This window comes from Rhinichthys klamathensis, unplaced genomic scaffold (genome assembly GCF_029890125.1).
Source record: "Rhinichthys klamathensis goyatoka isolate OS25496 unplaced genomic scaffold, OSU_Roscu_1.1 h1tg000422l_1, whole genome shotgun sequence".
NCBI classification, from domain to species: domain Eukaryota; kingdom Metazoa; phylum Chordata; class Actinopteri; order Cypriniformes; family Leuciscidae; genus Rhinichthys; species Rhinichthys klamathensis.
The window spans coordinates 645002-657834 of record NW_026606920.1 but is presented as its reverse complement, the minus strand read 5'-3'; the positions used below and the strand labels follow the sequence as shown (position 1 = coordinate 657834).

Genomic DNA, 12833 nt, shown 5'->3' with positions numbered 1-12833 from the left:
TATTATGGACTTATTATTATTTATAAAGATTGCAAACGTCAAAGATGAGGTTTATGATATACAACTTTGTAAACAGTATACAAAATGTATTAACAATATGTTAAATGTCACCAAAATACACATGAGAAAAAGAGTTCCTCATATTATTGTTTATTGTTTTTTAATTATTATTTGTATTTTTTTATTTTTTAAATAAATAATCTGGATTGAATTGACAGATGGGGAAAAACTCGCTTCTAATAAAAAAAAAAAAACGCTCAGATTTCGGAAAAAATACAATCCTTTTTTAACCTTTTGGCTTCCCGTACATTCAATTGTGCTTTTTGCTCATCTGGGCAACTACGCATGATTTGTAGTATGATTGCGTAAAGGGAACAGGAATTCCGGTAAGGAACAGAATCGACTGCTAAACCCAGTGCCGATCCTGACCTACCTGGGGCCCTAAGCAAAATTCTGCTAAGGGGCCTCTACCTGACCTGTGATGTCGTGAGCTATGTAAACCATTTGCCATTGCCACACAGTCACACCTGACACTTCAGTGCTCCCATACAATCCTCCCTCCTTTAAACAAAACAGTCAAATAATAAGTACAACAATATAGAACAGAATGAGGTTCAAACACACAATATTTATTGAATAGAGTATTTTCTATAGAATGTTAAGATAATAAGTGAATATTATTAAAGGAGAACTCCGGTCAATTTTAACACTGAGCTCTTTTTTTTTGAACATTTGGAGTGCTGTCAGTACAGACAAAAACGACAAAAATCGGTGTTGCCTACACCGTGTTATCCTATTTTTAAAATTCGCACCCTGTTGACTTCAATGGGGCAAGTTCTAAACCTGCTTTTAGCCTCTTAACATCCTTCCTTCATGTGTCATTACAAGTGCACAGCCATGTGAGTGGTGTTATTAAGAGTGACCACGGTCAATATGACTGCAGTAGATGTGAAAGATTGTCGAGTTCGCGCACGCGATCATTAGTTATATTAGTTACCAATGATCGCGCGCGCGAACTCGACAATCGACTACTGTGGACTTCGAACGAAACCAGGAAGTAAATACAGGTATGTGAGCTGGCTGAATTAACATCATTTTTATTAATATCTTTCACATCTACTGCAGTCATATTGACCGTGGTCACTCTTAATAACACCACTCACATGGCTGTGCACTTGTAATGACAAATCAAGGATGTTAAGAGGCTAAAAGCAAGTTTAGAACTTGCCCCATTGAAGTCAACAGGGTGCGAATTTTAAAAAGAGGATAACACGGTGTAGGCAACACCGATTTTTGTCGTTTTTGTCTGTACTGACAGCACTCCAAATGTACAAAAAAATGAGCTCAATGTTAAAATTTACCGGAGTTCTCCTTTAAGTAAGTGAATATTAACGTAAACATAAATAAGAAGAAAATAATAAATTATTTATAACCCTGAGCTTTGACTTTTGGGATTAACTTTGGTTCTTTCTACAGCCTGGGCATTTTCGGCATCAGTATGCTTTTTTAATTTTTTATTATGCATGTTGAAGCAATTCTTGATTTATGGTTATTATTTACTGAGGAATGTGCATCCATTTTGACCAGTATGTCCAGCTAATCAACATTTTAAATTCAATATAGCCTATAAATCACTAGTCAATCAATGTCAAATTGTCAATACATTGCTTTCTATCTTGCATAATTAGTGCAGTTGTTTAGAGTTTTTAACTACACTGAGACTAGATAATCAGTGTCTTGTTTTATAGTGTGTACTTTGATTGGGAGTGCCATCATTCACGTGCATCATGTATTGTACAGTATGTCTGGTCTCCACATATTTCTGCTTGAAAAATGCGAGTTTCATTTCGGCAACGCGCATATGAACGCACGATAACACACGCGACGCGGTTATGTTTTCCGAGCTGCAGTAAACAAACACAGTTGCACTTTGTCGTTTATCAAAATCAAACGTAATAAATACTTGTATTTTACTCTCACTTTTGTCAGCCACAAAGTGATGCAAGAGATGCACTGCCTGCCTAGCTAGGTTAGCAAGACCGAAAGACATCAAACTTAGAGAGGAGAGAACACAAGTTTACCTGATTGTTGTTCCCGCAATTCACTCACATGGTTTTTTTCTTCTTCCTCTTTTCGTGACCAGAAGGATAGTTTCGCTTCATTTTGTCGTGGATGTTGTAGAGCTACACATTTGACGGCGCGCTATGACTATGACACGAGATGGAGGCGTGGCCTTAATTTGCGTGGCCCTACGCCGGTCGCGTGCAGTCTATGGTCGCGTGCAGCGTTTGCCCTTCATACTGACTTTCACTTTCGGTGCCCGAATGTAAGTGAATAAGGCTTTGCGATTTTTTTTTTAAATCTAGGCCTACGTGAAATTCTGCATCCATTGTACGATTTAATTTTTTTCTCGGAAGGGCAACTTGAGTGAGAAGGGCAACTTGAGTGAGAAGGGCATATGGGCAGTTGCCCGGGCAACCTGAGCAACCCCCCTGTGCACGTCCCTGCCTACTGCCATTTTGAAGTGCGTTCAACTCTATTCTCGATTTTGACAGAGGGAGCGAGTCTACTCAACATGTACACCAGGCAGATCCATAGCACCATTTGGGACAGGGCCTAATTGTGGTCTAAGTGAGCATTTGCGGTCTTCCTACGTTACGTGACGTAACGCCGCTTTGACTGTCGGGAAGAAGTCTGTTGCAGAGCTCGCATCAGTGCGGGCTTGGCAAAAGTGCGCATCGAGGGCGCATATCGACCGCAAAGGGGGCATTTGCGCGCATCCTTCTGAAACCTAAAATGACAAATGGGACACCCTACGGTCTCATGGACTTAACGGACAAGCGCACGCGGCAGCCATTGTAAGTCCACAAGACCGAAAGTCCATATGAAGTGTGCCATTTGGGACAGGGCCATATAGGTCTGCTACCCGACCCGAGGCCGACGGGGCCCGAAGAACAATTACTGAGGGAAAACACGTTAGTAAATCAAATAGCCACGTTTCTCTCACGTCTCTCAGAAATCAGCTTTGTCAAAAGTAGGCTGCTATCGACTAAAACACTACATCATACACATTTTCTACTATTTGAAATGTGTATTTAAATGTTTTAAACCTTGTACGATATGATAAATGAATGAGTGCAAACTAGACTAAGCTATGAGTGAAATAAAGCGCGATAGCAAGTTAAATAGCCACGTTGTTATCTCTGTGCTTCTCTATGAATCATACAGTTTCTACCACTTGATGTGTCTATTTAAATGTTTTATTATAATTATTTATATAATTATTTTTTATTTTATTATTATATTGTTACATTTATTCTTAAATACTCTATTTTTTATTTTTAATAAATAATGAAAGTGTTATTACAATAATAATATTTCTTATTTTGTTTAATATTTTTATTTAGCAACAATAATAATCATCATCATAATAATAATAATTATTAGTCATATTAATATATAAGAACTAGATGTTGGACCAAATTGTGCAGCCCTACAAACAAGCACAACAAACCAGCTGTTTTCTTTTTAAATCGTGCATCGCAAATTTAACCAGAAAAATGGTAATTAGATTCCCCCCCAAATCGTGCAGCCCTAACATTATGCATTTTATTGTGGCTGACTAAATTCCAGAAAGATCCTCGGTTTAATTATTGCACTAGGTCATACTCTGATTGCAGTTTTTTATTTATTAGATTTGAAGCCCTAACTGGGAGTAAAAAGTTGCGAATGATGCCCACTTGGGATGCACAATATTACATTACTGGCTGATACCAATAAGCTGATAATAATTTTCAGAATCAATAAAAGGCCGATATTAAAATTCTATACTATTTTGTCAGAATTCAAATAAAACACTGAAAACCAAAATCAAGTGAATTTAGGCATTACAACATTATAATGTGCAGTATAAAAAGTAGATATTCATTTGGGGTTTTGCTAAAGATTACTTTTAACAATGTAATTAAATCAGTGTTTTAAAGATTAACTTTAAGTGCATTAATCTAAGATGACAAAAGGGTTCTTTCAAAAACATAAAAAAATCTTACCGACCTCAAACCTTTGAACAGTAGTGTACATGTGATATATTTTTGATATTTTAGTCTATCAAAATCTGTTCTTCCTTAGGGTTAGGGTTAGTCTGCTGCACTTTGTCTGTGCAGAGATCCTGTCAGGCCCGAAGCTGATTTTGCTCAACAAAAAGAAACTTGAGCTTTATAAGACTGTCTAATGTAGTTGCAGCTTTGGTGTGTTGTTTCTTAATACCGTTTGCACTGCATTAAGATTAAAACATGTCGAGAGGTTTAGAGCTCCAGTGAAAGGAAATGGGCAAGGCCTTTGGTTAGCTATGAATGAGGTGCCCAGATTACTGAATGCGGGTGAAAGTTGTCTTACATAATAATATTCACAGAGTACAAAGACATCATTTTCCATTAGTAGAGCATGGCCGAATCTAAGTTAATGAAGAGCACATCAGAGCACAAGTCAAGCAAAAAACCACACACACAAACAACTGCAAACTAGTCGAGCGCTTCGGCCTACCAAAATGTAGGCTGTTAAATTAAACTCAGCAAGCATAAAAATGATAAACAACAGAAGAAAGGTTGCTGACTTTTGTTAGACGGCCATTTATACACATATAAGATCATTTTGCCGTCGACAGTGCAGCCGTGAAGAAGTGACAGCTGAATAAAGTAATCATAGCATTAGTTGTTGCAGTTGTTTTTTCCCAGGGCACGTTCAGTTGCAGGCCAGCCAGATTGCAGACTACCAAGACGACTATAATTGGGTAATGATTAGTTGGTTCTCTCTCCAAAAACCAACAATGACTTCAGGGCCACAGCTGTTTTTCCTAAAAGCTGTATTTTGCACAAAAACCCCTGCTGCGGGTTTGACCATTTGTGCCAGTGAGTTTGCAGCTATAGTTTAGTTTGTTTATTAGTAAAGGAATATCAGTTTTGTGTGTTTTCTGTTATCGATGACCACACAAGCACAAGCAGACATTTTGTAAATGACAAATAAGAGTGTCCAAGATAAAAAAGGAAACTGCTTTTAAATGTTTTGTTGTTGTTTAAAGCACATCATGTGCGAAGTTCTTAGCAACATAATCTTTGTTCATGTTGGCTTTATGTGGTTTTGAGAAATATTTTTGCCATGCCATAAAAAGTTCAAATTATCTGAGACTTACTGATCTTGACACACCTTAAACAGTCGTCGGGGTCTGCATCATTTCCTGTTTTTTTTTGTTGTTGTTTTTTTCTCAGTGTGTGTGTTATGCATGAGTGTGTTACGTTTTTCAAATGGTAATAAGCAGTGGAGCGGTTTTATTAAATTCTAAGAAATAATAAACAAAGATTATATTAAACTACATTTCATGAATTTCATTCTTTTAAAGAAAAAAAAAAAATTATGAGACAAGGAAATTAGTATTACTTTGACATCTCTTGGACATTTTGGAGGTACCCCCCCCCCCCCCCCCCCCCCCCCCCAAAATGAAACTAATTTAAATTCAGAAATAAAAACTTTGTCATCAGAAGAACTGATACAGTAGGTCTGGGGGAAAAACAATGCTGTAATTTTACCTTAAGACAAAAAGTTTTGTAAGTAAAGACATTTGCTAAATTATATTTGTGCAAAATAGTTAATATTTGTAAAATAGCCATTTGTCTTCAGGAATAAATTGTCTTTGACAATGAAATCTCAGCCTAAAGTTGAAAATGAAAAAGATTAATTTAGTTGTTCTTCAGGGGCTGCATTACAGAAAAATCCCAACTTAGAACCTCATTCTATCTGTTTAGTAACCATGGTAACTTGACTTAGGAAATAGAAATCATAATTCAAAAATTAAGTTACGAAGTCTCTGTAATGCATCCCTAGGAATAGGATCTAGATATAATATGGACTAAGGATAGGACATGGATTCATGTTGAGGTAACTGTGAGATGAGGAAAGATTGAGGGCGGAAGAGGCAGGCTTCGTGTCCGTAAGAGGGAAAAGCGAGCAGACTTCCATGTTTAACGTGCAGTGGAAAAGTGGAATGTGCTGACATGGCACTTCGTCTGAACTCCAAAATTAATAATCAGACGTGGTTTAGCCTTGCACTGCCAGGAGGCGAAGGCAGCCAAGCTCTGGCCTCTTTGTGGTGGGCCTGAAAAGGAGGGTCTGGCACACGGCCAGTGGGGTTTTGCTTGTTCAGGATTTTTGATTAAATCGTTTATTGTGCTCCACTCACGCAAGGGGCCAAGCATCGCTCGCTCCAGAAGGGGTGGATAAGACAGAAGGAAACGGAGGGCTTTTTTCACCAGCTCAAAGCTTTTGTATGATAAAGACATTTTTTTTCTTTGTTTTCTTCTGTGTAGCTCCATCCATTTGGTTTTTTTAATACAATATTTTACTATATATTCAATTTTGAAATGTGTTCTAATGTCTACTTAATGTTATTCTAAATAGTTTTTGAATGAATTCAAGAGGGTTTTTTAACCAATAGAACAAGCGAGGTTGGAAGCACAATATAAAAAACATATGCAATTATACATCCCACAGTCATCACACCCTTAAGACAGAAGAGAAGGGGGAGACGTGGCCTGCGTTGAGTTTAGCACAGGCTCTGAAGTCTGAGATGCAAAAATACACAGATTTTATAGAATAGCCTTCTCATTATATCACATCAACAACAGCCTTATCCGCTGTTGCTGCTTTTGGCAGCTTTAGTATTCCACGAAGGACTGCATATTTAGCGCTATATTTAAAAAAGGTAACAGGCAAGTCAAAGTCAAATTTAAAACATTGGCCTCGGGACACTGAGTCACAACAGTAGGTAGAGAAGGCTGTAATCTTGCAAACCACAATTCAAAAATGAGAAAGAAGAGTGCCAGAGTAAATGCTGGTGTTAAGGCACATTTTACTTAAGATTTGTTTTTTACAGTATTTATGCCACTCATTTTATTTATAAAAAAGGAAACCGTCAAATGTGATCCCATGGGTCCATGATATGATGCTTTTTTTGGTCTGGATCTAACAGTAAAAAGCAATTAATTCATACAGTAAATTGAACGTACATTAAAATTCACCATGATAATTTTTCTTTTGGGGTATAAAAGCTAAATATAGAAAATATAAATAAAGAGAAAACCACTGGTTTCTTTGTCACAGAAAACCAGATTTTTGTGACAAAGCAATTATTTAAGGTTGTAAAGTGTCATGTGGTCTGGTGTGACTCCCCACAAACTTAATATATTTATGAGTTAATAATTCTTGATATTTGTAAATATATATATTTTTTTGTTACCTTGAAAAATATATTAAGAATGTGAATTATAATGAATAAGATGTGTGCTCTCACATGCATTCAAGGTGTTAATGGTAATGATAATTCAAGGTGTAAATGGTAATGGTAAAGGAAAATGGTATTAATTTTTACTTGATGGTTACACCACATGACAGTTGAGTGATTAAATGTTAACTTTTGTTGAAAATGGTATAAAGAACTTTGTGCTTGGCTTTCTTAAAAAAATTATATATATGTATATATACATATATTTGTCATTGACCCCTGTACAGAATGTTCAGTAAGTGATTGATATCATTTAGTTGTTGGTTTTGATGTTCATTGAATAAGCTGCTTCTTATTTTCAGCTGTTGTTTGGAAGCACATAAGCAGAGGTTTGATTTGAAATTCTCCTCTTTCTCTGCCGTTTCAGTTGCTCCAGTCCTGGACTTAACCAAACAGTTCACACACCTAGAAACTGCTCCCCCAAATCTTATTAAGTTGGTCGAAGCAATTGAGCAGACAGGTAATACTTTTGTGTCATTGAATGTCATGTAAAGGGCTTTATTGTTTGTGGTTTGTTCGTTAGAGAACCTGACATATGATATTTCAAATCCAGAGCGAGCAGGAGTCCCACAGAGCGCCTCCAACCACAAGAAAGAACGAAAATAAAAAGTTACCTTGGATTTCTTTTTTTAAATTGATTGTATTTTTAATAGATATTTCCACTTTGAAAATAATATTGGAAGCAGAAGTGTGAAAAATGTTTCTTATTGCGCCATATGGCAGTTATTACCATCCAGATTTCCTCTTTCGCTGTGAGCCGTCCCTCTCTTTGTCCCCTTGAGCGAGAGACTGAGTGACGCTCGGACTGTCTGGCTTGACTGAAGCTGTCTTCTCACTTCTTCACAGACTAAAACAGAGCTCAGGGATTCAGCTAGGCTGTTTTCCCAGTTCTCTCGATAGCATGACTGGATATATTTATATCTCCAGGCTTTTACATTTAATGTTTAGATGTGACTGCTTCTCTAATCCAAGCTGGCATGGAAGATCTATTTTTGAGAGATGAGCTAATGCCTCGATTTTCTGCTAGGTCTGGACTCTATGACACTTTACAGGACATCCACTGCTTCAGCCTCTGACAGTCAACGACAGAGCCTCGCTGGTAAGTTAAATCCGCTGTTCTCATCTTTTGACTGTCTTCTCTTTCGCAGAAGTGGAAAAGTTGTATTCACATACTTGGAAACATATACAGCGGCAGGGCTTAAGGATTTTGATTGCTTTAGTTTTTTTTTTTTTTTTTTTTTTCGTGTTATTCTTAGTAGCTGTAAGTCTTTCTGTTTGTCTCATTTTAGTGTTGATGTTAGCCTGTTTACATTGTTTAAATATTTTCTCTATATAACTAGGTTGTTTATTGATAACATTGTTTTTCAGCTGTAACATTGCTGAGAAATTATTAAAATGTCTTTTGCATTTTAAATGTAACTTTTTTAATTATATTATTATCACATTGGGAAAAACATTTTTACCATTGATCTCATTTTTTAAACAATTCTGAGATAATAATTTAAATAGTTCTGTGTAATTATCCATCCATCCGTCTTATCTAAAATAAATGTATTTATTCAATAAATATTATATAATGTATTGTATAATAATAATATTATATAAGTATAATATTTGCTTGTACTACTATTAATAATTACTAATAAAATGTAATAAATATGTATAGTTCATTTTACAGTTTCTTTGTTTTTATTTTTTAATCCTAAAATGTTATTTCCAAGTTTAAATTACATTTTGAAAGTCTCAGGCTTTTGAACCCCACTATATATACACCATATAAACATAATCACAAAAGTGTGATGACCAGGAGTGATCAGGCAAAATAAAATGCTGTTAAGGGTAGGATAAAATTCCCCAGCAATTAGCTTCTTGGTTACCATTAGTGAAAAAATATTTATGTAACTCTGTGTAACTCTAAAGTGCTTGAAAGGGATGTATTGGATTAGATCTAGTGGATTAGTGCATGGATCATGATGTGACCGGTCATTTGTCTTGTGCAGAGCTGCAGGAGTTGGACGTGGGACAGTGGGACATTCATGCACTCTCGGAGGCTCTTATTCGGTACCTGCAGGAACTTCCTGCCCCCATCATCCCTCCCTCTGTTTATACAGACCTTCAGGCTGCAGTGAAACTAGAATCAGGTATGTGCCACTTTTCACTTATTCGTGCAGGACGAAAGAGCACCGTGTATAGAAAGTAACAGAATTATATGAGCTCAGCGAACAAACAGCTCAAATGTGCTGAGTGTCTGCCCTGTCTTTGCCTGCGCATCTGATGGCCCATGCACTCACGGTGATGTCATTCACGAATAGACGTTCCCTCCGTGAGGCGACGAGAGCAGCTGTGGGAGGCACTGGGGAAGCCTGAAGTTCCACTGCAGAACATCCTGACGCTGCATTATTTGCTCAGACACCTGGAGAAGGTCTGCCAGTGCGCGGAGCACAACGGCCTTGACATTCACACCCTCGGCCAAATCTTTGGCCCTCTGCTGATCAGGGGCCCTGTGAGCGGGTGAGCGGGATGTTTCTATTGGCTGGAGACAACTTCTGGAAATGTGTTGCTGAAAATTTGCACATGTGCAAACTATCTCCATTTCTATGCGTTTGATTTTCAGGTCGGAGGAAGATGAGGGGTTTCCTGCGGTTGCAGTTGAGAGACTTCTTTTGGAGAGAATTTGGGAACAAGAGCCGACCCCTCCCGGTGAGTTACCTATTGTAATAGTAATGCTTTTTAGGGCGTTTTCACATCTGAAAGCCCGCACCAAGGTCCGAACCAAAGTTCATGTTTTGATACATTTTATACATTCGGTAAGTTTTGGTTTGGTTTCACATTGCAATTATGCGAGTGCACTAAAGAACTTTACATGACATACTTGCGTCCTGTCGTCATCATCTATGTGGGCTGCATCTTGACATTGATTGGTTTGTAAACGGACGTGCGTCTGACGTCAGCGTGTTGTCAATTCGGCGGGTAACTTTGACAAGAATGAATGAACAGACGCATATCGTTGCCACTATACTGTCATTATTACGGCATTACTACGTGCAGCACCATCTATACTCGAGGGTAGTTCAAATTCGCCAAATGAACGTCCTCGTTGTGCGAACATTTTATCGTCGCCGGCAGGAAAGGAGATGAAGACTGCAAGCAATCCTGCGAGAACCACCAGAACTTCCTGTAAAGTCTGAAGCATACAGAAAATGCGCTCACACTATAAACGAACCAAACCTTTGTTCAGTTTGATCCGGACTGAGACTACCTCTTTTCGCCTGACCAAATTCTGTCTGTTTGGTCCGGACCGTGGTCCAGGGGAGGTTTCACACCTGATTCGGATCAAACTGAAAAGTCAGAAAATCCGGACCAAACAAGGTTGGTGTGACCCTTATATGTGACCCAACACCCTTATTCACAGTTGTCAGGGGGATCTACCAGGGCCCTGTGGTGAGGGCAGCCCTGGATGCAGCCATGGTTACACTTCTGTAAACAATGTTATTTAAATTTTTCCCTTTTTGTTTTGCTGCATATTTTTAAACATTTATTTATTTTGTAGTACTGCTCATTTCCATTAAATATTATTATATTATATATACACACACACATGCACTAACGTTCAAAACTGTTGGGTCAGTAAGATTTTTTTCAAAGAGATTAATACTTTTATTTAGCAAGGATGCTTTAAATTGATCAAAAGTGACATTTATAATTTTACAAAAGAATTGTATTTCAAATTAATGCTGTTTTTTAAACTTCCTATTCATCAAAGAATCCTGAAAAAATAAAAATTAAGGTTTACACAAAAATTGAAAAACTGTTTTTAACATTGATGTTTAGGAAATGTTTCTTGAGCAGCATATTTTAAATGATTTCTGAAGGATCATGTGACACTGAAGACTGGAGTCATGATGCTGAAAATTCAGCTTTGCCATCACAAAAATGAAAAAAAAGAAAGAAATCAAGAGCTTTGTCTTCCCTGTAGTGTAGACATAAACCCTACTCCAGAAGAGAAAACATCATGTCATTGCTAAATATCTAAGCTGGTAACTGAAAGGTTGCAGGGCTGATCCCCGGGCGATCACCATTATGCCCTCGAGCAAGACAGGTGGCTCCAGAGACACTGTCGCTGTAATATAACATTGCACGTTTCTATGGTGACGATGCATGAAAGTCGAGAAAGCAAATGTTGCCCTCAGTCGTGTGGGGATAAACAAAGCTTATTATTTTTTTATTTTAAATATTTGTCTTATTTGCCTTGTTTAATTAGCTCTCCCTCCTAAACCGCCCAAAGCCAAAGTCATGGCCTCATCTGTGACCAATGGAAACAACAGCTTACTGAGTGACGCTGAATGGTACTGGGGAGACATTTCAAGGTAAACCGCTGATATAATTACCAGGTCAGCTGTTATTAAGATCTCACACATTTCTGTTTATGACAAATCTTTGTTTGATGCGCACGGGTTTAGAGAGGAAGTGAATGAGAAGATGAGAGACACTCCTGATGGTACGTTCCTGGTGCGGGACGCTTCAAGCAAAGTGCAGGGAGAGTACACCTTGACCCTCAGGTGAGCGCTTCCTTAGGCCAAACTGCATTTTGTTTAATATCTAATAGGAGATGAATGCATTGCATAGGTGTGCTGATGTATAATTTGTTTACTATGCATGATTACAAAGTGTCTAACAGGGACACAACATGATCAAAGCTTTGTGTTGTTTATTCCAGGAAAGGAGGCAATAACAAACTGATCAAGGTTTTTTACCGCGGGGGGAAGTACGGATTCTCAGAACCTCTTACTTTTTTCACTGTGGGGGAGCTCATCAACCACTACCGGCATGAGTCACTGACTCAGTACAACGCCAAGCTGGACACTCGCCTGCTCTTCCCCGTGTCTAAATATCAGCAGGTGCGATGCCTCCGCTCTTCACAGTGCTCAAACTGATGCCGTCTTTTCACATTAATGGTATAATTTGCCTAAAATTGACATTTCGGTCAATATTTACCTACCTTCATAATGTACATAAGAATATTCTTATAGATCTTTTCCATACAATGGCTGTTCATAGCAACCACAAATCGTCAGTTTCCCCCCAAAAAAATACAAGCACCTTAAAAGTGGTCCACATGATGTTAGATTCACATTTAAAAATTTTAGGGACCGTTTTATTTAGCTTTCTGGTATATAATAATATATAATACTAAATTTGTTATTAGAATTAATCCCCAACTTTAAGAAATGTTGTAAGACCCCTGCATGTTGTGCTTCACCTGGCTGTTTTGAACTCAATAGTAGAGATGCACCAATACTAAATTTCTCCACCGATAGCCGATTATTTAGAAAGATATCTGCCGATACAGTTTAGTTTGATTTTCTTAAGGAGAAAAAAAAACCTCCCCCAACTAATGCTGTGTAAACTATTCAGGGAACCCCTTTCATTTGGGACATTATTATAATATTAGAGGCTAAAATTAACAACAGAGCCCAAACTATTATATTCAACTAAATAT

The 12833-nt window shown here is 37.7% G+C and overlaps 1 protein-coding gene across 4 annotated transcripts in view; it reads left to right on the top strand.

Annotated features, from left to right (window-relative positions):
- The window catches only part of pik3r2 (phosphoinositide-3-kinase, regulatory subunit 2 (beta)), a 43103-nt gene that overhangs the window by 22086 nt on the left and 8184 nt on the right, over positions 1-12833 (top strand). For all 4 annotated transcript variants that reach the window (XM_056235424.1, XM_056235425.1, XM_056235426.1 and 1 more), the window contains exons 3-10: positions 7701-7793; positions 8361-8432; positions 9334-9474; positions 9646-9844; positions 9948-10033; positions 11595-11700; positions 11794-11892; positions 12051-12231. In XM_056235424.1, coding sequence (XP_056091399.1) covers positions 7701-7793; positions 8361-8432; positions 9334-9474; positions 9646-9844; positions 9948-10033; positions 11595-11700; positions 11794-11892; positions 12051-12231 — 977 coding nt within the window. The remainder of the gene's footprint in view (positions 1-7700; positions 7794-8360; positions 8433-9333; positions 9475-9645; positions 9845-9947; positions 10034-11594; positions 11701-11793; positions 11893-12050; positions 12232-12833) is intronic.